This window comes from Ictalurus furcatus, chromosome 6, assembly GCF_023375685.1.
Source record: "Ictalurus furcatus strain D&B chromosome 6, Billie_1.0, whole genome shotgun sequence".
In the NCBI taxonomy this organism is placed as follows: Eukaryota; Metazoa; Chordata; class Actinopteri; order Siluriformes; family Ictaluridae; genus Ictalurus; species Ictalurus furcatus.
This window is the reverse complement of record NC_071260.1, coordinates 17,116,429-17,136,754: the sequence shown is the minus strand read 5'-3', so window position 1 is coordinate 17,136,754 and position 20,326 is coordinate 17,116,429. Positions and strand designations below refer to the sequence as shown.

The following is a 20,326-nucleotide window of genomic DNA, read 5'->3' as shown; positions in this document are numbered from 1 at the left end:
ACGTACTAGACTGCTATGACTATCCAACAACAGTGATCCGAGACTGGTGTTACACTTTTCCAATGCATGAGGAAAATATTGAACTAAATGGTCAATGAACGAAGTAATGCTACGCATGCGCACTGCCCTAGGTGGGCGGGGTCACGGCGCCTCTCTCTAAACCATAAATAATTCGTTGGGTGAAAGGGTGATGGCGCCAGAGTGGTTACACATCATATATAATGTATATGTGTGTGTGTGTGTGTGTGTGTGTGTAAAATGGACATTGCTTTTTTGCTGAGTATATGTTTTATTATAATAACCTCACACCTCCAGGGTTGGGGGTTCGATTCCTGCCGCTGCCCTGTGTGTGCGGAGTTTGCATGTTCTCCCTGTGCTGCGGGGGTTTCCTCCCGGTACTCAGGTTTCCTCCCCCAGTCCAAAGACATGCATGGTAGGCTGATTGGCATGTCCAAAGTGTCCCTAGTGTATGAATGGGTGTGTGAATGTGATTGTGATTGTGCCCTGCAATGGATTGGCACTCCGTCCATGCTCCCTGGGATAGGCTCCAGGTTTCCCAGTGACCCTGAAGGATAAGCGGTATAGAAAATGGGTGGATTACTCAGGCATTTATTTATCAGCACAAACTCCTGTGTCTAGCAATGCCTTAGCTTGCTGATTGCCTATAGACTGAACTCTGGCAGTATAAAGATAAGTTTTCAAATTAAACAATGAAGTACAGTGGGTTTAACGCAGACCCCTTTACTTGTTGCACACGTTATTGTGTTGAGGATTTGATTTTGAATGGATATAATTACCATTTTACCAATCAATCTACACTTAATAGGCCAGTTTCTAAAAACGTGAAAATGTGTGGGGTTTTTTTTAAATTTCAATAATTAATTAAAAATCAATAACTGAAATCTTTAATCATAAAAGTATTCAGCCCCTTTATTCAATAATTTGTAAAAGCCCTTTTGGCAGCAATTACAACTACAGGTCTTTTTTAATACATCTCTACAAGCTTAGCATACTTGGATTTGGGCAGTTCATTCCATTCTTTATGGCAGATCCTCTCAAGCGTCATCAGATTGGATGGCGGGGGTCTGTGAAGTGCCATATTCAGGTCTCTCCACAGATGTTCAATGGGGTTTAAGAATGGGCTTTGGTTGGGCCACTTAAGGACATTCAGAGACTCGCCCTGAAGCCATTCCAGTGTTGTTTTGGCTGTATGCTTAGGGTCATTGTTGTGATGAAAGGTGAACTGTTGCCACAGTCTGACTTTGCATGAGCTGTGGAGGAGCTTTTCTTCCTTTTGTTCCTCTATTTGGCCGCATTCATCCGTCCCTCAGTTGTTACCAGTCTCTCTCTCCCTGCTGCTGAGAAGCACCCCATAGCATGATGCTGTTTCACAGGTGATGTGCGGTTACTGTTTTTCACCGGACATAGTGCTTGCTATTCTGCCCAAAGAGTTTAATTTCGTCTTATCAGACCAGAGAATCCTTTTTGCTGCCAGAGTCCTTTATTCTGTCAAATGCCTTTTTTCTCAACCCTGGTTGAGAAACATACACCGTGGTGCTTGCCTTTCCAAACTATGTCCAATCAATTCAAATTGCAACAGGTGGACTACAACTGGGTTCTAGACACATCTCAAGAATAATTAAAGCAAACAGGATGCACTTGACTGCAGTTGGGAGTGCCACTGCAAAGGGTCTGAACACTTCTGCAAATGAGAGATTTTGGTTTTTGATTTTTAATTCATTTTGCCATTTTGGGCAATTAAGTGTAGACTTGTGAGTAAAAATGGTAATACATTCAAAATCAAATCCACAACACAATAAAGTGTGCAACAAGTAAAGGGGTCTGAATAATTTCTGAATCCACTATACTTCTGTAAGTTACTTTGGTTTGATGCATCTGTCAAATACATACAGTTGGTTTTTGTGGTAATTATTTTCACTAGGCAAGCATCCCTGAAGGTACAAGGCTACATACAGGGACACTGAGACAACATACCGTGGGGTCCAAAAGTCTGAGATCACACTGAAAATCTGTGATTTTTAGAAAAAAAATGGAAATAAATAGAAAGTTTTAGAATTTTGAAAATCTACTTTCTGCACCACAAGCACATATTAGATGTCATGTTTCAGTATTAAGTCTAGAAACCTCACTGCTTCTGAGATTGTTCATGCTTTTTTTTAATACTCAGCATGTATTTGTACTAATTGCATATATTTCTACTCATTTGTATTAATTTATTTTTTTGTGTGTTCAACCTACCTGTGTGTTTTTCACACTCCTGTATGGTGTCTGCACTCATGGGTGTAACCCCACATTGTGGCTTGCACAGGATGCCATGCATAACATGTCCCATTTCCACTGCTTTAGCAGCTTAGATAGTGGCAAAATATGTCATATATATCAGAAACCGATGGTAGCTTTATGAAATTCCTCAACTGATGGAGAATTGCAAACAAGGTGCAGTATCCTGAAGCAAATATATAGGCTAGTATGAAACAAAATGCTTTATTCAAATGAGCAACATTTATTGTGAAGGCCACAGTATTCCATGATACTGCATCACAAAAAGTAGCCAATATGCAATGTTATCCAAAACACATTTGTTGACATAAAATAATGAGCTTTAAAAGAAAATTTATTAAAGTAAATAAACAAATTTAGCTAGAATGCTTTAGTAAGAGCTTCCATAAATCCCAGAGATTCTTAAAAGTGCATGTCAATCAAATAATATTTATGGAATTGTGCAGAACAAATACTTAAAAAATGTAGGGACAAAACTGCCAAATAATTGCAATATAGTTAGTACAGTTGCAGTCACCTTGTACAGACAGAGTTACCACAGGCAATGAGTAAAAGGTATGTAAATGCTACAAAAACACATAAAACACACTGTTTAAATATTAGATGTAAAAGCATGGTACAAAACACTATCTACAATGAGGAAGGAAGTATTACTGTACAAATGTGAAAAAATGCCAATGCTGGCTTCCTCTTCACAATTAAAGAAACTGAAACAAGGGAAGTAAAAATGGGTGCAAATTTATACATAATATTTTGAAAACTATAAGCTTGAATTGGTCCGACTAATGGGTCTTTCTGTGAGTTTAGCATCTGCGTTACCAATAGAGCCAGTACGAGCTGAATGGAAACTTTCTCTCCGGCCTTCACTCATTTCAGTATCCACCGTGCTGAGGTTATGTAGCCTCAACATCTGTCTCATCTTTCGACGGAAATCCTTTGAGGCTAAATAGTAGATAAATGGATCCAGGCAGCTGTTGATGCAGCTAAATGACAAGGAAAGCTTATAATACATGTAAAGAGATTTGTTATAGTAAAGCTTTGTGACTGTATGGGCCAAGAGTAATATGTTGTTAGGCGCAAAGCAGAAAATAAACACAAACAAGACAATAAAAGCCAAGCGCACGGCACGCCCTTTCTGGATGCTTTTGGATTTTTTGGTGAGCGCACAGATGATCCTGATGTAGCAGTACACCGTTATGATGAGGGGACAGAGGAACAGAAAGCCAAACATGGCAAACAGGAAGGCTGCCCAGTGTGCGATCGATGGGAGCATGTCCTTCTTCAGAATGTCAAAGCAGGTGGTGATGTTGAGCTCTTTCACGTAATACGTCAAATCTGTCTTCTCCAATGGGCTGAGAACTGCCAGAACTATGCCCCACATAACGATGCATGCAAAAATTGCATTCCTGATCTTTCCTTTTCCCTTTCTGAAGTGCATAGGCCTCACAATACCCATGTAGCGGTCAACGCCGATAGCCGTCATCGTCAAAATGGAGCAATACATGTTAACAAAGAAGGTGACTGTTAGTATGTTGCACATGCTTGGACCCAGGGTCCAGTGGTAGCCATTCAATTGGTACATGATCTGGAAAGGGAGTGCTAAACCCACTGCCAGGTCAGTAATGGTGAGATTGATCATAAAGATGATGGAAGGGGTCTTTGGGTAGGTGCGGAACAACAACAGCCACATGGAAATGCCATTCCCACAGAGATTAACTAGGGTCACAATGACATAGATGGCTGACGTAAGGTCACTAGTCCATTTGGTTTGAAGTATAGACAGGGTTGTATTGTCTATACTGCTGGCATTGGCACTCTGAGACATGTTTGAGGTTATTTTTCTTCCCTGTAAATAGAGACAGAAAGAGTGAAATCACATTTCACCTCATTGCAGCTTCCTTGTGAACATCACCCACAATGTCTCTGAAAGTATATTTGTTTGTGCATGCCAGGCAATGTTAATATGTAAATAATGTAGTTCAACAGCTAAGTTAAATATGATTCAAATACATCCAATGTATAAAACAGTGCATTTGTTTTATTGTATGAATTCTAATCATGTGTAATCTTTTTTCATTAAAAAAGTTTTGTGTTTTTTCACAGTTTCCTTCACACATTGCGTTCACACTTTCAGCAGACATGTCTTGATGTTAAAATGCAGAGAAGTATGAATACAGGATGTGCAGAAGTGTTGGTTGAAATTCTCACGATATGAGATTATGCTTAGTCTAGCATTGCGACTTGCTCATGCATAAAGGAACTCTAAGTTTAATGATCAGCTTAATGATCTGCCAATCCATGCAACTATATCTGATTATAATAACACTTCTGTATGCTTTATAGCATGCAGAAATGTTTCTGTATCAGCTTTTTCTGCACTGATTTTTTGCACTGATTTTTTTTTTTTCACAGAAATGATTGAGGTTTCATATGTGTTGGTTGTCATTCCACTCATGAAATGATCTGTCTATATGATTTTATGTTCACTAGCATCTTACTGTGTTTTATGATCTTATTTTATATTTTTAAATACATTATTATAAATATTTATTTGGATATTTCATGGGATAATTTAACTCCTGTGTCTGGCAATTCCTTGGCTTGCTGATTGTCTATAGGCTGAACTGCAGCAGTATAAAGATAAGTTTTCTAATTAAAAAGTGAAGTACTGTATAAGTCTTTATGGTTTGATGCATCTGTCAAATACATGAGTTGTTTTTTGTGGTAGTTATTTACAGTTTTTAGTTTTTATCTATGGAGGTACGAGGCTACATACAGGGCGTACACTGAGACAACATACAGTGGGGTCCAAAAGTCTAAGACCAGATTAAACATCTGGGATTTTTAGGAAAAGAAAATGGAAATAAATAGAAAGTTTTAGAATTTTGAAAATTCAAAACAACATTTTCTATGACGTTGTTTGTGACATTGACCATGTTAACTCATGTTAAGGTCAGATTATCCATAAGTCTTCCATTCAAGCATGTGTTCAAATGACACACTGATGGATTTGATCTAACATGGATCATAAGGTTTTTCACAAACTTGTGTAGTCTGTGTCAGCTTGAGTGCAAACTGTCATTAAAGCAAAAAGGCGATGTAACAAATACTAAGAAACTATATTCCTTTCTATTCAGTTAATTTGTATAGCACTTTTAACAATGGACATTGTACCAAAGCAGCTTTACAGAAATATATTAATTCATGATATAGATTTTAAATGTATGAATTTATCCCTAATGAGCAAGCCAGAGGCGACGGTGGCAAGGTGATTCTGAAATTCATGTAAATGTCTAATTTTCACTCAAGTTATTGCTGATAAGAGCATTTGTAATGAAAACCTTTGTGTTAAATTGAAAAAGAATGGCAAACAGAAGCATTTTCACATAGTGGTCTCAGACCTTTGGACCCCACTGTATGCAGGGTGTCCCAAAAGCCTCCATAAACATGGGAAATTAACACTTTTTTAGCAAAATGTCTCATAAAATTTTTCATACTTAGTTTATATTATATATAAAGCCTTTGACAAAATAGAACGTATTGAAATCACTCTCATGGCTGGATCGGGAAGCTTTCGCAAGGTTGCAATGGACTTTAATAGGAAAAGTGGCGAGCACATCATGCACATGACACTGTTGCGAAACTTATTAACAATTTCAAAAAGACAAAAGTGTTGCGGACAAATGCATAACCAATGTGGTGCTGGTATACACAGTCCCCTATGTATGGAGATTTTTGGCATATATATATATATATATATATATATATATATATATATATATATATATATATATATAGGCAAATTCAAATAGAATTTCTCTTTCTTAGGTTGTTTTAAAACAAATATAAGTTCAATAAGCATATTTCTAGATGTTCTGACTACATATTAGATAATACTTCCTTTATTTAAAAGAAACCATGTACCATAATTGTCTTTGCTTTTTTGTGCTTCTCAGTGGTTTCCAAAGGAAGTTTAAAATGATTTCCATTTTTTAGCTTAAAAAAGTGATAGCCTCAGTATGTCCTAGATCACATTTCTTTCAAGTATGTGAGGGAAACCACAAAAAAAAAGAAGCTATGGCATTGTTTCCCACACATTATTATTATGAGTTACACAACATGCTACTATACCCGTTCTGCAGCACAATTCATATATCAAATCACAGCAGCTTTTGCTTATGTTATTCCTCAGTATAACAAATCAGCACCACACTGACTTGATTACAAATCATTTCAATGTTTTGATTAATCGTTGGCAAATAAACAGATCAAAGTGTTTTCATGTTTGTTTGTAGCTGAAAGTGGCTTCCAGTGCACTTACCCTGCTGAGCACATGTAGACTCCCACGTGTATTATAGGCCGTTAGTGTGCTATATGACTGTTAGATTCAGGAAACACTTGTTCTAAGATCTGTGCCTGTTAGCAGAGAGGGGAAGTGCGTCATTTCTGACTTCTCAAATTCACAGTTCAAGCCAAAATTTATGCATGAAGTATGACCAGTGTAGATATGAACTTTTTTCAATTCAGCAGTATAACACAGTCTAAGCGTTTCATTTTATTTGAAGTTGAAACTTTATAAACTGTGCAGCGTATGGTGCAGCATGGATGGAACTTCCACTGAAGAATCATTTATTTTTATTTTATTTAATTTTTGTGGAACAACTACGTCTTTTAACGTGAAGTCACCATTAAAATTAAACCCACTTTTATTTTTATTGCAGCACTTGACTATCAATTACAATGTTGAAGAAAATGTTCTTCACTCACAAAGGTGAGTGAGGATGTGGGAAAGGAAGACATGCCACATTAACCATAACATGCACATACCAGACTTTACACCATCAACAGATGGCTTTGAGACATCTTGTGCACCAAAACAGAAGTGCTCATGACTACTTGTCAAGTGTTTTATCTAATCTCATTTCATTTTATTGCAAAATGGAATAAAATAAAATCCATATTAAATCATTGCTTGTTTTTAGTGTATGTTACAAAGCTTTTGGATATTAATACTGTTAGATGATATAGGATTTGAGGCCCTTGGGGAAAAAAAAAGGTTTTTTTACATACACTAGCCTATATATATATATATATATATATATATATATATATATATATATATATATATATATATATATATCACTGCATTTGATTCTTACTGAGTTGTAGTGCTTTTATCTTAATTATCAGTGTCTTGTTGACAACTTCTGTGGCTGGTCGCCTGCACCACCCTGTGCACTATCCACTATTTATCCTTCCATACATTTTCTGTACCACTTATCGTATACAGGGTCAGCCTACGATACCTGTTTTTGGACTGGGCCAGGAAACCTGGAGGAAACCCCTGAAGCATGGGGAGAACATGCAAACTCCACGCATAAAGGGTGGAGTCGGGAATCAAGGACCCAACCTTAGAGGTGTGAGACAAATGTGCTAACCAAATGTGCTAAGCCTCCCTGATCACACTATTTATCATGAACCAGAAATTTGTTTGACGCTTGTACTCAGTAAGGGTATTTCCTAGTCTAGTCAGTGTGTAGTGTCAGCGATGTATCACCATTGTCAGATCTATCTATTTATCGATCAAATATGTTTGTTAGTCCAACACACAACAGCAGGTTCTGACCACATTGCTGTGTTTGAAGCAGAAGAATGTCATCAATAAGGCTGAGGTTGGAGTTGGGTTAGATCCTTAAGCATTCTTAGTTTATTCTTAGTTCATATTGTAGTTGTTACATTGATTTCCCTACAGTGATTAACTAGGCAGGTTACTCTGCCTTTTCAGACAAATCACTTTAGTAACATTATGTATAATAAGTATATATTTGTTGTTCATTCAAAGCTTTTTTCTGTAAAACTCTTTAACATTAACAACGTTTTAACATTTGTGAAAATGTGTTATGTCCCAAAATCTCGTGCCATGCGATGTCACATCCATAATGTTGAGAGAGTGCTATGTATCTGTAAAATATATCTGTAAACAAAAAAGAAAGAAACAAAAGAAAAAAAAGGTGACATGACCAGATATATTTTCTGCACAAGCGACGAGACAACAGTCAAGTCTAAACAAGGTTAAATGTGACAGACATAATCTTGAAACCACCCACTAACACGATATTGTTGACGTTGAACTGGATGTGGGTAAAGCAGTGTGTCATAGGTGAACACTGAAAATGTAAAAAGTAGGATAGATTCATTCTTTTTTCAGGTTCAAGGTAAATGCAGACACACGATCAGGCTTGGTTGTTCTAAATTATATGTATAGTTTTCAGTTATTTTGGCATTTAAAAATTGCTGCATGATTTTACAGTGTTGGACTCTGTAAAGCACCGCTTTACAATACACAGCAACCAAGAATCATTTTGTCTGGCTCAGAATGAACCAGATCAAATTACTTTGCATCATCAAAACTGAAATATTTATGTGAAGCAGAAGTGACAGATGACACTTGTTTATGTCTATCATGTTATTCTATACAGAATTTGTTTCCAACCATCTGTTATTCCCATGTCATCTATTATGGAATATACTAACATAAATAGCAGCAGTATTGTGGTATTGAACTAGTAGCAATGCTCAGATTCAGTAAATACAATGGGTTTGATAGAATAATCATTTAATTGCAGTTTGTTGGCAGTAAGTACACCGTTAAGTAACATTAATTAAGCTTGTGTATTCGTAAATCTGTTTGGATTTAATGTACGATGGAGAGTGAAGAGGCATTAAAAAGATTCGTTTTTCATTCTTACTGTTAAGTGTGTCGCTTTGGTAAATCAGTTAACGTTTTTCATTCATGTCCGGCTACAACTGTGTTTCACCGTGTGCAGATGGTTGAGAGATGACTCAAACCTGGTAGAAGTGCATGACTAGGATTACTCGTAGACAGGATGTAACTTGCACCACCCCACATTATTACAGATTCACTTATTTTGCACCATAAAAGATGAGAAGAAGATAACAAAGCAGCAAAGGAAGGTCATGGGTGGTTATGACTACTGATACACAACCAGTTCTTTTATGATGAAAATGATTACTGTTATTTTACAAAGTTTCAGTAATTAAAATGGTCTTTATGGCCTGTATTAATCCATTTATTGTCTACAGTAAACCTTGTGAGAAGGTTAAGGTTGTTTTTACTTACACAATTTTGTCTCCAACCTGCTAGTTGCTTCATGCACTGGATAGAGACATTTCTCTGGCCAAAGACATTTACAGATTTAAAGCAACGGTTAAATCAGATCCTTAACCGAGGCAGTGTACTGTTTTATGCTTTTTCAACTCCAAATACAGTCAAATCATCAGCATTTTGGTACAGCTGTCCCTGTAATGACCCCACTGAATTGTGAATAATAATGTCACTTCTTTCAGCTTTATCACATACTACCTGTTAGAATAGAAGAGCTCAGAAAGGTCACCGTGGTTACAGTTTCAATCAAAATTATTTTTTTACCCCCATTGCAAATCAGGTTTATTGTCAAAATTTATAGACTTTCAGCTGTTTGCAATGAACAAATCAAACAAAAGCAATTGAAATTCCCCAAATTCATCTGAAAAGGCAACGTATAATGATTTCTCCAGCCTCAAAATTATTCAACCCCCTGAATCCCTCACAACAACACAAATATGCAAAACAGATGTTGTCTCAAGCACACCATCAGGTTGCATAAGGTATGCTTGAGCTGGAACCTGAACTGGCTAGGGGAAGAAATACATGAAATACCTGAACAGGCTAGGGGCAGAAATGGAGCTTTTTGGTACGATGGTTTAGCAGTATGTCTGGAGGAAGAAGAATGAAGGAAGAACACTCTGTCCACAGTCAAGCATGGTGGTGGCTCGATGATTCTTTGCATCCTCTGGCACTGGAAACCTGCAGCATGTGGAAGGCAAGATTGATTCATTGAAGTATCAGGAAATCCTAGGAGAAAAAGTCATGCTTTCTGTAAGGAAGCTGAAGCTTGGGTGTCATTGGACCTTCCAACAAGAAATGATCCCAAGCATACCTCAAATTCCACCAAGGCTTGGTTGCAGAAAAAGCCCTGGAAGATTCTACAGAGCCATCACAGTCACCTGACTTGAACCCCATAGAAAATCTCTGGTGGGATTTGAAGAAGGCAGTTGCAGCATGCAAACCCAACAATATTACTGAACTGGAGGCCATTACTCATGAGGAATGGGCTAAGATTCCTCAGGAATGCTGCCAGAAGCTGTGCATCTCATTTGCAGCAGGTCAGAACAGCAAAAGGGTGCTCGACTAAGTACTAAAGATGCTTGCCATGAAGGGGTTGAATAATTTTGAGACTGGAGAAATCATTATAAATTGCATTTTCAGTTGAATTTGGGGAAACCACTTGAAGTATGCATTGCTTGAACTATTTCAATTGCTTTTGTTTGATTTGTTCATTTCAAACAGCTGAAAGTCTGTAAATTTTGACAATAAACCTGATTTGCAATGGGGGTTGAATAATTTGATTGCACTGTATACTGAAAATACTGCAAAGAATGACATCTTAGCAAGTGAAAATATCTTGAACGTAGTTACATTTATCTAGTATTTCCTATTATAAGATTACAATAAACCAAATATAAGATTATTAAACTTATTTCTAGACATTTGTTTTGACTAAGGGTGCACGGTGGCTTAGTGGTTAGCACGTTCGCCTCACACTGCCAGGGTTGGGGTTTGATTCCTGCGGCTCTGTGTGTGCGGAGTTTGCATGTTCTCCCTGTGCTGCGGGGGTTTCCACCAGGTACTCCGGTTTCCTCCCCAGTCCAAAGACATGCATGGTAGGCTGATTGGCATGTCTAAAGTGTCCGTAGTGTATGAATGAGTGTGTGTGTGATTGTGCCCTGTGATGGACTGGCACCTTGTCCAGGGTGTACCCCGCCTTGTGCCCGATGATCCCTGGGATAGGCTCCAGGTTCCCCCGTGACCCTGAAAAGGAGTAAGCGGTTGAAGATGGATGGATGTTTTGACTAATTCCAAGCTTGAAATAGTATTATTCTATTGCCAGATACTTTTGCTAATTTTAAGCACTTATGTCTAGAAAGCAGCAAAATTATGAAAATAAGAAAATGTAAAGCTTAAAATGAGTAGAAATGTCTATAAATAGGTTTAATAATCTTACATTTGGATGATTGTAACTTTATAATAAGAAGTACTAGCTAAATTCCACTATATTCAAAATATTTTCATTTGCTATGTCATTTTTTGTAATGTACAGTTTTTTATGACTGGCTTGTTCCTGACCTTAAATACTAATAAAATAGAGGTATCATCATTTGGAATGTGAAGACAGGAAAAAAGTTCAAATTTATGGTGTTAGGGCTGAGCTCTGTATTTCAAAAATAAAAAAATGAGCCTACTGACATTTGATTTATTGTGAAGTATGCTTCTTACCAGTTACCAGTTCTGATACTGGATCTGAAATCGGTGCTCAAGTCATTAAATAATTTTTAAACAAATACACGCACTGTTCTCTCGACAATGTGAAAGTTTATTGTAGACAAACAATATTAATAAATCCATCAAAATGCATTGTAATGTAATTATTTATGTGAAAAGGTTTAGTTTTCTTGGTCTTTCAATTGAGAGCAAAAGAACCTATTAATCTTTACCAAAGAAATGGCATGTCACTGAGGCATGTAAAACACAATCGCCATCAATTATACAACCATATAAAAAGCAGGATTGATGTTCTGATGACATTTTACATAGATCTAAGTAAAATCCAAGCTAGTCATTCTCCACAGCTTTTAGTGAAAGCCAAAATGTGTACTTCTTGGCTAACAGGTGAAATGTTGCTTATTCATTATAATAAATATTATGAGCTAGCTCAATTTAGCAGTACTACATGAGTACAAAAAGCCCAAATATCAGATTAATATATAAAAGATCAGGCATTAGTATTATCGTATTATTATCTAAAATTAAGTGTTACATGCTGAAATATTAAATCAAGTAAGTGCTTTTTATATCCAGGATAAAAGCAGTAATGTGCATACACTCACATATATTTTATTACTTTCTCTTATTACCCTATTCCTATACATTTCATATATTAAAAATATATGCATATATGCATTTCACAATATCTGCTTATGATTTTTACAGTAAAATCTGTACACTATCTGTACTACATTATCCATAAACTCTCACGTAATGGAAGCTATATGATTCACTACAAAAGGCATATAAATCTGTCCTCTGTAAATGATGAGGCATTTGATCTTAAAGTGGAGGTCAACAAACAACGTGATAAGTGCTTATGGTCTAAAAATTTAGAAAAATGTGAATCCGGTGGATGAGGCAGTGTTCTTTGACATGAAACTCAAACATATAGTAGAATTTATTAACAGTAACACAATCTATGAGTTTGACTATACTGCTGACACAGTGTGTGGAAACATAGATGGAGCACATTGAGAACATAGTCAGAGAGGTTTATTCTCTGACCACATTATTCTGCCTCTTGCCTTGAGCTGAAACATGCTTTTTCTGTCACTCATCTCCACTTTTCTCAGAGCCTGTTCCTATGGTCAGCTCATAGCAGGGTTCGGTGCTTGGCTCCGGAGAGAGTCGGCTGAAGTCAAAGCCTTTGTTCCCAGAACCTATGCGCTTACGGTTACGGGCTCCTGGCTGGTACAGCTGCATGGCAGGTCGGTCCTGTTCCCGAGACAATATTGAGACACAGAAGACAAGAGCAAGGGACTAACATTTTATTTCTCTGTGTCTGCAGTAAGCCCTTCACAAAGCCCTAATTAACCAGAATAGAAATACTCTCTGGCTCTGATCAGTGTCCTACCATTGTATTTATACTTTACAATAGCACACGATATGTTTTTGACAGCAAAACCTCTAAAATATTCTGAGATTATATTTTTATATGAATTGAATGTATGGAAATTAAAAATGGACGGTATTGCTCTTGTGCTTGGTTCCAAATTGTAATGACTATTGCCAGTTGTTACAAACTGTATTACTAACATGTTGTGGCATTTGCTGTCAACAATGAGGCCTAGCATGTTATGGTGTGGGGCCTCCCAGCGTACATCAGTGTGGTATCCCCTCCCCTTTGGTAGAAAGGCTCAAAGGCTAGCTGTACCTTGGCTGGCAGAGCCCCTCCTATCTGGTCTGGCCCCTCAGACTGGGAGGTCCTTTTCTCCTGATGCACTAACACAGACTGAGAGACATGTTGACTTCCATCAATCATCAGCCCAAAATTGCCAACAGCTAAATTCACAGCTAACTGCCTCGACAGCACATCAGCATTCACAACACAAGCCTGGACTGCAATACAAACCACAGGAGGGAGGAGGATTTGTATTGCAAACCCACTGATATGATGAAACTTCAAGATAAAGTGATGAAAAGACTAAAGGAAGCCTATGCTCGTGTGTTTAACAGTGTCTATACTACATAGCTGAGTGTCGGGCAAACAGAGTGAATATTCTTGGCTTATGCTCACAATGCCATGACATGTGCTTGTGTTGTCCTTAAGTAATGTGATGTGTCCTTAAGTACTGTAAAGTGATGTGCTTAATGATTAACCTAATTAAGTTTCTTACATTTGAGAAGATTAGTCATACACTGATAGCACTAGAGCCTGTTGTTTGCAGTACATAGACTGTGGTTGAGTCACTGACGTTCTATCAGCTCTTGCTCACCTTATTACGAATACGTTCCTTCCTGCTCCCCATCTCATCCCGGTCCTCTTTACTTGACTTATCCCCCATCTCAAGGCAGTAGGAGTAGCCATGGTGGTGGCCATCTTTCTTTGCCCGGTCGTGACAGTAGCCTTTGCCCCATTTGGTCTCCTCCTTGCGGCGCATGAACTTGTCAAACTCATAGTGATGCCGCTGCCGCTTGCGCTCCTCTTCTCTGCCCTTCTGGTCTTTTTCTCTCTGCCGGCGGCTGTGGCCATCCCGCTGCTCCTTATCACTCTCCAGCTGAACTCGACTATAGAAATAGAAACACACAAAACACAAATATTCTCACAGCAGTTCTTAAGATGGTGTGAGTGAAAGCGAAAAACGGTAATCGCATTTACACATTCAAATATACAGCATGAACACTTTTTGTACTTCTCTTTAGGTTCCTTTGTCTTGGTGTGACCTGCAGATTTCTCCCACTTGTTCCTCTCTGTCTCTCCACTGTCTCCTTTGTCTTTCAGTCTGTCTGATTCCACCTCATCATCCCTGTCACATTTCTTCAAAAGCTATAGAAACATCAGGACTATTATTAAAACTACAATGCACTGATTTTCAAATAGTGAGCCTTGCTGACAAAGAACATCTGAGTAAAGAATTTGAAAGAGGAAGTGGTTAGACCTTAATTTTTATATCCTTTTCAGAGAGTTTCTTCTGCTTCTCTGCCTCTTTGCGTTTTCGCCTCTCCTCTTCTCTGCGTTTCCTTTTCTCCTCTTCCCTTTGCCGTTTCTTCTCCAGTTCTCTGCGTCTTCTCTCCTCCCTTTTTTCCTCCCGAATTCTCTGTATTTAAAAACAACAACAACAAAAATATATATAAAAAACAAAAGCATAAGTAACCTTACAGTACTCATGCATTTATTAAAGAGAAACTCAGAATAGTTTCTATATCCCAACCTGCTTCTCCAACTTCTTATTCTTAATGTATTCCAGAAGTGGTGTTGTCCTTTTAGCTGAAATCAAGTAAAACGTGAAAAATGAATCATAAATCATTTTGCAATTAATCGTTTTGCAGGAATAATAGTTACCTACCACTGAACAGTTTGAATAGAAGAACTTCATCTTGCACTGTAGCACATATAAAATGTACAAGGGAAGCCACCATCAGTTTAGCTATGTATGGTGCCAAAAGAGATGTCCAGATTTACCTATGAGCTCTCTTGTTTTAGCCTCAATTTCTCCCAACAGTGTTTCTGGATTGGCCATTGACTTCTCCTCATCACAAGAGTAGTTCTCCAAAAATCGTTTGTATTCTGGATCTAGTAGGAGAAACAAACTTTTGGATCTCTGCAAAAAGCTTAAAAAAATATAAACTTTCAATAAAAGCCTTTTTCAACAATCACAAAATACCTTCTTCAATGCTTCCTGCTTTGGCATCTTTTTTCTTGAGCTTCTTCTTGGAAACTTTCTGAAAAGGTGCAAATTCTACAATGGCTGGATATTCTTGACCTAAATGAAAGGCAGACAAAGACATTATTCCATCCATCTATCCATTTTCTATACTGCTTATAATACAGGGTCGCGGGGAACCTGGAGCCTATCCCAGGGAGCATGGGGCACAAGGCGGGGTACACCCTGGACTGGGTGCCCAATCCATCGCAGGGCACAATCACATACACATTCACACACCCATTCATACACTACGGACACTTTGGACATGCCAATCAGCCTACCATGCATGTCTTTGGACTGGGGGAGGAAACCGGAGTACCCAGAGGAAACCCCCACAGCACAGGGAGAACATGCAAACTCCACACACACAGGGCAGCATCGGGAATCGAACCCCCAACCCTGGAGGTGTGAGGCTAACCACTAAGCCACTGTGTGCCCATAAGACTTTGAAAACCCAGTATCACTAAGCTGTCACTACTGCGACTTTGAGCAAGGCCTGTAACACTCAACATCCTAGATTGCCAGCTACTTTGTATAAACGTGTCTGCTTTTATACAAAGTACTGTATGTAAAGTCTTACCTTTATTATCAATAAAAACATAACCATCAAAACGATCTCTGAAGAGAACAATATCTTCTGGGTTTTTAAAGTTGATGTATGCCCTGGAGAAAAGATGTGGATACAGGCTGCAGAATAAAACCCAAACAGGTTTATTAAAGATATATTCTATCAAGAATACATTCACCAGAATCTTATACAGCATAAATTTACCAGAATCTAAATACCTTTGATCAGCAGGAAAGAACTCAAAATAGTCATAAGAAGGCAGTGGACTGAGTTGCTCCTCAAGCTGGTCTTTTGACAAGCTGGGTGGAAGACGTCGAATCACAACCTAGAAAAGGAAGAGTGTGTCATTTTTACTGCAAACTGCCAAGTATTTGCTCTATGGTATGAATTTATGTCAGCCATACTTACATTAACACTGTAATTGTTAGACTCCTTAAACTCTCACAATTTTACATTCCTCATTCTCATACAGTAACTACAGACATATCCTTTTGATTAGTTACTGGATAATATTGTAATTTTAGATGAATAACTGAATATACACTCACTGGTCACTTTATTAGGAACACCTGCACATTCATGCAATTATCTAATCAGCCAATCATGTGGCAGCAGTGCAATGCAAAAAAAAAAAAAATCATGCAGATACAGGTCAGGAGCTTCAGGTAATGTTCACATCAAACATCAGAATGAAGAAAAAGTGTGATCTCTGTGACTTTGATCATGGCTTTGGATGTTGGCTCCAGATGGGCTGTTTTGAGTATTTCAGAAACTGCTGATCTCCTGGGAATTTCACACACAGTAGTTTCTATAGTTTGGTGGAAAAAAACACTGAGTGAGCGGCAGTTCTGTGGGTGGAAACGACTTACTGATAAGAGAGGTCAGAGGACAATGGCCAGATTGGCTTGAGCTGCCAGGAACAAGATAGTAACTCATATTATCAGTCTTTACAGCCATGGAGAGCAGAAAAGCATCTCAGCATGCACAAAACATTGAGGTGGATGGGTTACAACAGCAGAAGTCCACATTGGTTTCCACTCCTGTCAGTCAGGAAAAAGAACCTGAGGCTATCATGGACACAGACTCACCAAAACTGCCCAGTTGAAGATTAGGGGAAAAAATCATCTGGTTTTTTTCTAATCTTCAATTGTCTAGCTTGGGTGAGTCGTCTGCTGTTGTAGCATAAGTTGAAGTTTTGATGTGTTGTGCATCCTGAGATGCTTTTCTGCTCACCATGGTTGTAAAAACCCCTTATTTGAGTTACTATAGACTCAAGTGTTTCAGCCTGTAGACTCTCCGATCACATGGTTTTTTTTTTGCACCATTCTGTGTAAACCCTACAGACCGTTGTGTGCGAAATTCCCACAAGATCAGCAGTTTCTGAAATACTCAACCCAGCCCATCTGATACCAACATCCATGCCACGGTTCAAGTCACAGAGATCACATTTTTTCTTCATTCTGATGCTTGATGTGAACATTAACTGAAGCTCTTGACCTGTATCTGCATGATTTTATGCATTGTGCTGCTGCCACATTGGCTGATTGGATAACTGCATAAATGAGCAGGTGTACAGGTGTTCCTGTTAAAGTGAATGGTGAGGCTTTAAGAGGTTAATACACACTGGGACCTTTAGTGTTGTTTTTGTATAACAGTTTTGTGTTAGAAGTAGAGCAAACTAACCAAAGTCATGTGTAGATTGAATTGCACCACAAATCCTTAAAGTTTATAACACATGTAACTCTCCTGCTGGTGTGTGTGTGTGTGTTAACATACTATAGAGTAGCCTACATGATGCATTTACAGTAAAGCCTTGCTCAGTTGCCTTGAACTAAAATGCGAAGCAGCCGTATGAACAGTAAGTCTAAGTCGATGCATTCAATTCAATTAAATTTGATTTGTATAGCGCTTTTTACAGTGGACATTGTCTCAAAGCAGCTTTACAGTAACATGTAAACACAGGTGACAGATTTTAAATGTGTGCATCTTTATAATGTAATCAGTCGCGTAGCCTAAATGTTCTTTATTTATTTATTTTTGCCAATTTAAACAATGCTCATCATACCAGTTACTTCTTTTGTACACTTTATTAAATGCATCGTCGTAACGATGTTTACTCCGGATGGTGTGTGTGGTTTGAGGAACACGGTTCCTGCGGCGCTCCCTGTGCGCTGTCTGTGGTGCTGAATCCTTCATCACGAGCCGGACGGCGTAGAGTTAACACGCGCAACATGAGCGTCGTGTGTTGACCTATACGTACCTTGGTGAAGATTTCCTTTTTCTCCTCTTTGTGCTTAGAATTGGCCGTGGTGCTGTCCTGCTCCCTCTGAGCGTCCCTCAGCTGTATCTCGACGACGCCTCTCTCTCTGCTTCCCGTTGTCGGTTCCTTTTCAGCCCTCATCTCTCCATTTCTCCTCTTCGCTTTCGGAATCCGCAGCCCCTCGCGAGAATTCAGTGTCCAAACACCGCGAGAATTGGAGAGTCAAGCGGTGGCGCTATCAAATTTCTCTTGTTTTTTCCCGCCTCTTAAATTCGACATCCTCGTTAAACTATAATGAATGTAGGCCTATACGGCGGAGTAATGATAAGTTCTTATTAAAATGTCCAAATACAGGATCAAGTTCAATCACAAGGGGAAAGCCTGTGATAACTAGCTGCTGTGCTGATAGAGTAGATCAGTGGCTGAAAGCGTCTCCCTGACAACGCTACCGAACTGACTGGTATAAAGTTGGTTTGACGTTGGACGGTCGATATTCGCAGATATGCGGAAATTAAGGGGCCGTCTCTAAAGTTACATACGACATTGTTATACACGTTTCTAACTTAAATAGCATTTGAAGGGAATGACTTACAGTCACACAACCAACTGTAAAATGTTCAACTAGGTGTCAGATATGACGCACACCTTTTAGATTTTTGATATTTATTAAAATAAGCTATTAAATCATATGTAAATTTGATATGAATTTCACCACAGAATGTAGTACACAAAATATACCATTATACACAAAATATACCAAAATTTAAAGCTCAATAGCATTTGAAGGGAATGACTTACAGTCACACAATGACAATGACTGTAGGGTTAAATATCAAAAATTTCGAAGGTGTGCCTCATACCTGACACCTAGTCAAACATTTTACAGTTGGCTTCATGACTGTACATAATTCCCTTCAAATGCTATTGAGCTTTAAATTATGGTATATTTTGTGTATGAGCCCATTCTGTAGTGAAATTCATATCTAATTTACATATGATTTAATAGCTTATTTTAATAAATTAAAAAAATCTAAAAGGTATGAAAAAAAGTATGCGGTTTGGGACGCAGCCGAACTCTCTTGTTTGCCGTAAAACGTAAAACTGCCGTGTGTGATCGTGTCCTGTCACAAAATGCGGTGGAAACTCTCACACGACGTTCATAATGTGATTAAGGTGTTTACATGTCTGTAATACACATCCATAATGCGACTAAAACAGGAGTACTCCACCTGTCTTAATTTGATTATTGCTTACTCCGAGTATGACCTTAATTAGATTAAGGTAATTAAAAATTGCTGTTAACATGGTAGTTTCTTAATCAAAGTATGGTCTTAATCGGGCTAAGAGTGGATTATTGTTGTCCATGTAAAAACACTGATTGTCGTATGTAACTTTAGAGACGGTCCCTAAATATCCGCATATCTGCGAATATCGAATATCCAACGTCAAGCCAACTTTATGCCAATACCGAACTATCGTTAATTAGGTTCACTGAAGCGCGACGTTTTTTTTTTTGTTTGTTTTTTTTACCGCTTTCCGGCCGGTGTGTCGCTGCCCTCGAAGTCGCTGGCCCGCGGTGCGAAAAAACTGGCTGTGCTCATCGTGCTCAATGCGTCCGGGCTCTCAGGGTGCTGATTCGCCAAGCGGCCGTAACAGTCCCGACTAGGCACTGCAATAAACACCAGAACTGGTTTAGGGGGAAATGCAGCCTATAGACACAACCCACATACTACTGCAGTAAAGATCACGATGGTGTTCCTTTATTAGTACAGGTAACAAAATTGATCAAACAGTGCGCGCTAACGCATCTATCCATTTCTGTATCATTTATCCTACACAGGGTCGCGGGGAGCATGGGGCCTATCCCCTGCGCAGGGTTTCAAACCCATCACATGGCACATACACACATACACTCATCACCCAGCCACACACTACTCGGACAATCTGAAAATGCCAATCAACCCACAACGCATGTCTTTGGACTGGAATCGGACCCGCAGCCCTACAGACGCAAGGCAAAGCCTGCTAATCACTAAGCCACTGTGAACCTTCTCCTTATGTTTTTGCACTGGTGTTGCCAGATAAAGCACATTTCACTTCCA

General features: G+C 38.5%; 2 protein-coding genes and 1 long non-coding RNA gene across 8 annotated transcripts; 1 reads left to right on the top strand and 2 right to left on the bottom strand.

The window, feature by feature from the left end:
• Positions 1–2,509: 2,509 nt before the first annotated feature.
• p2ry8 (P2Y receptor family member 8) lies at positions 2,510–6,719 on the bottom strand. The gene is made up of 2 exons (XM_053626764.1): positions 6,623–6,719; positions 2,510–4,147 (listed from the first exon to the last, which is right to left on the bottom strand). The coding sequence occupies exon 2, from the start codon at positions 4,124–4,126 to the stop codon at positions 3,062–3,064; it is 1,065 nt and encodes a 354-aa protein (XP_053482739.1). The 5' UTR covers positions 4,127–4,147; positions 6,623–6,719; the 3' UTR covers positions 2,510–3,061.
• Positions 6,720–10,036: 3,317 nt separating this feature from the next.
• upf3a (UPF3A regulator of nonsense mediated mRNA decay) lies at positions 10,037–18,826 on the bottom strand. 6 transcript variants are annotated; one of them, XM_053626758.1, is made up of 12 exons: positions 18,225–18,824; positions 16,183–16,289; positions 15,977–16,083; positions 15,355–15,453; positions 15,153–15,263; positions 14,902–14,957; positions 14,629–14,787; positions 14,383–14,516; positions 13,966–14,257; positions 13,404–13,481; positions 12,775–12,964; positions 10,037–10,168 (listed from the first exon to the last, which is right to left on the bottom strand). In XM_053626758.1, exons 1-11 carry the CDS (start codon positions 18,363–18,365, stop codon positions 12,800–12,802), a joined length of 1,449 nt encoding a protein of 482 aa, XP_053482733.1. In that variant the 5' UTR covers positions 18,366–18,824; the 3' UTR covers positions 10,037–10,168; positions 12,775–12,799. The 6 variants fall into 6 exon arrangements, with proteins under 6 accessions (XP_053482733.1, XP_053482735.1, XP_053482736.1 ...); XM_053626760.1 differs by lacking the exon at positions 10,037–10,168 and adding an exon at positions 10,714–11,233; XM_053626761.1 differs by lacking the exon at positions 10,037–10,168 and having other exon boundaries at positions 11,775–12,964; positions 15,977–16,059.
• Positions 18,827–19,272: 446 nt separating this feature from the next.
• Positions 19,273–20,326, top strand: LOC128608760 (uncharacterized). Its single transcript, XR_008386118.1, has 2 exons — positions 19,273–19,961; positions 20,065–20,326. It is a non-coding gene; the product is annotated as an uncharacterized LOC128608760 (long non-coding RNA).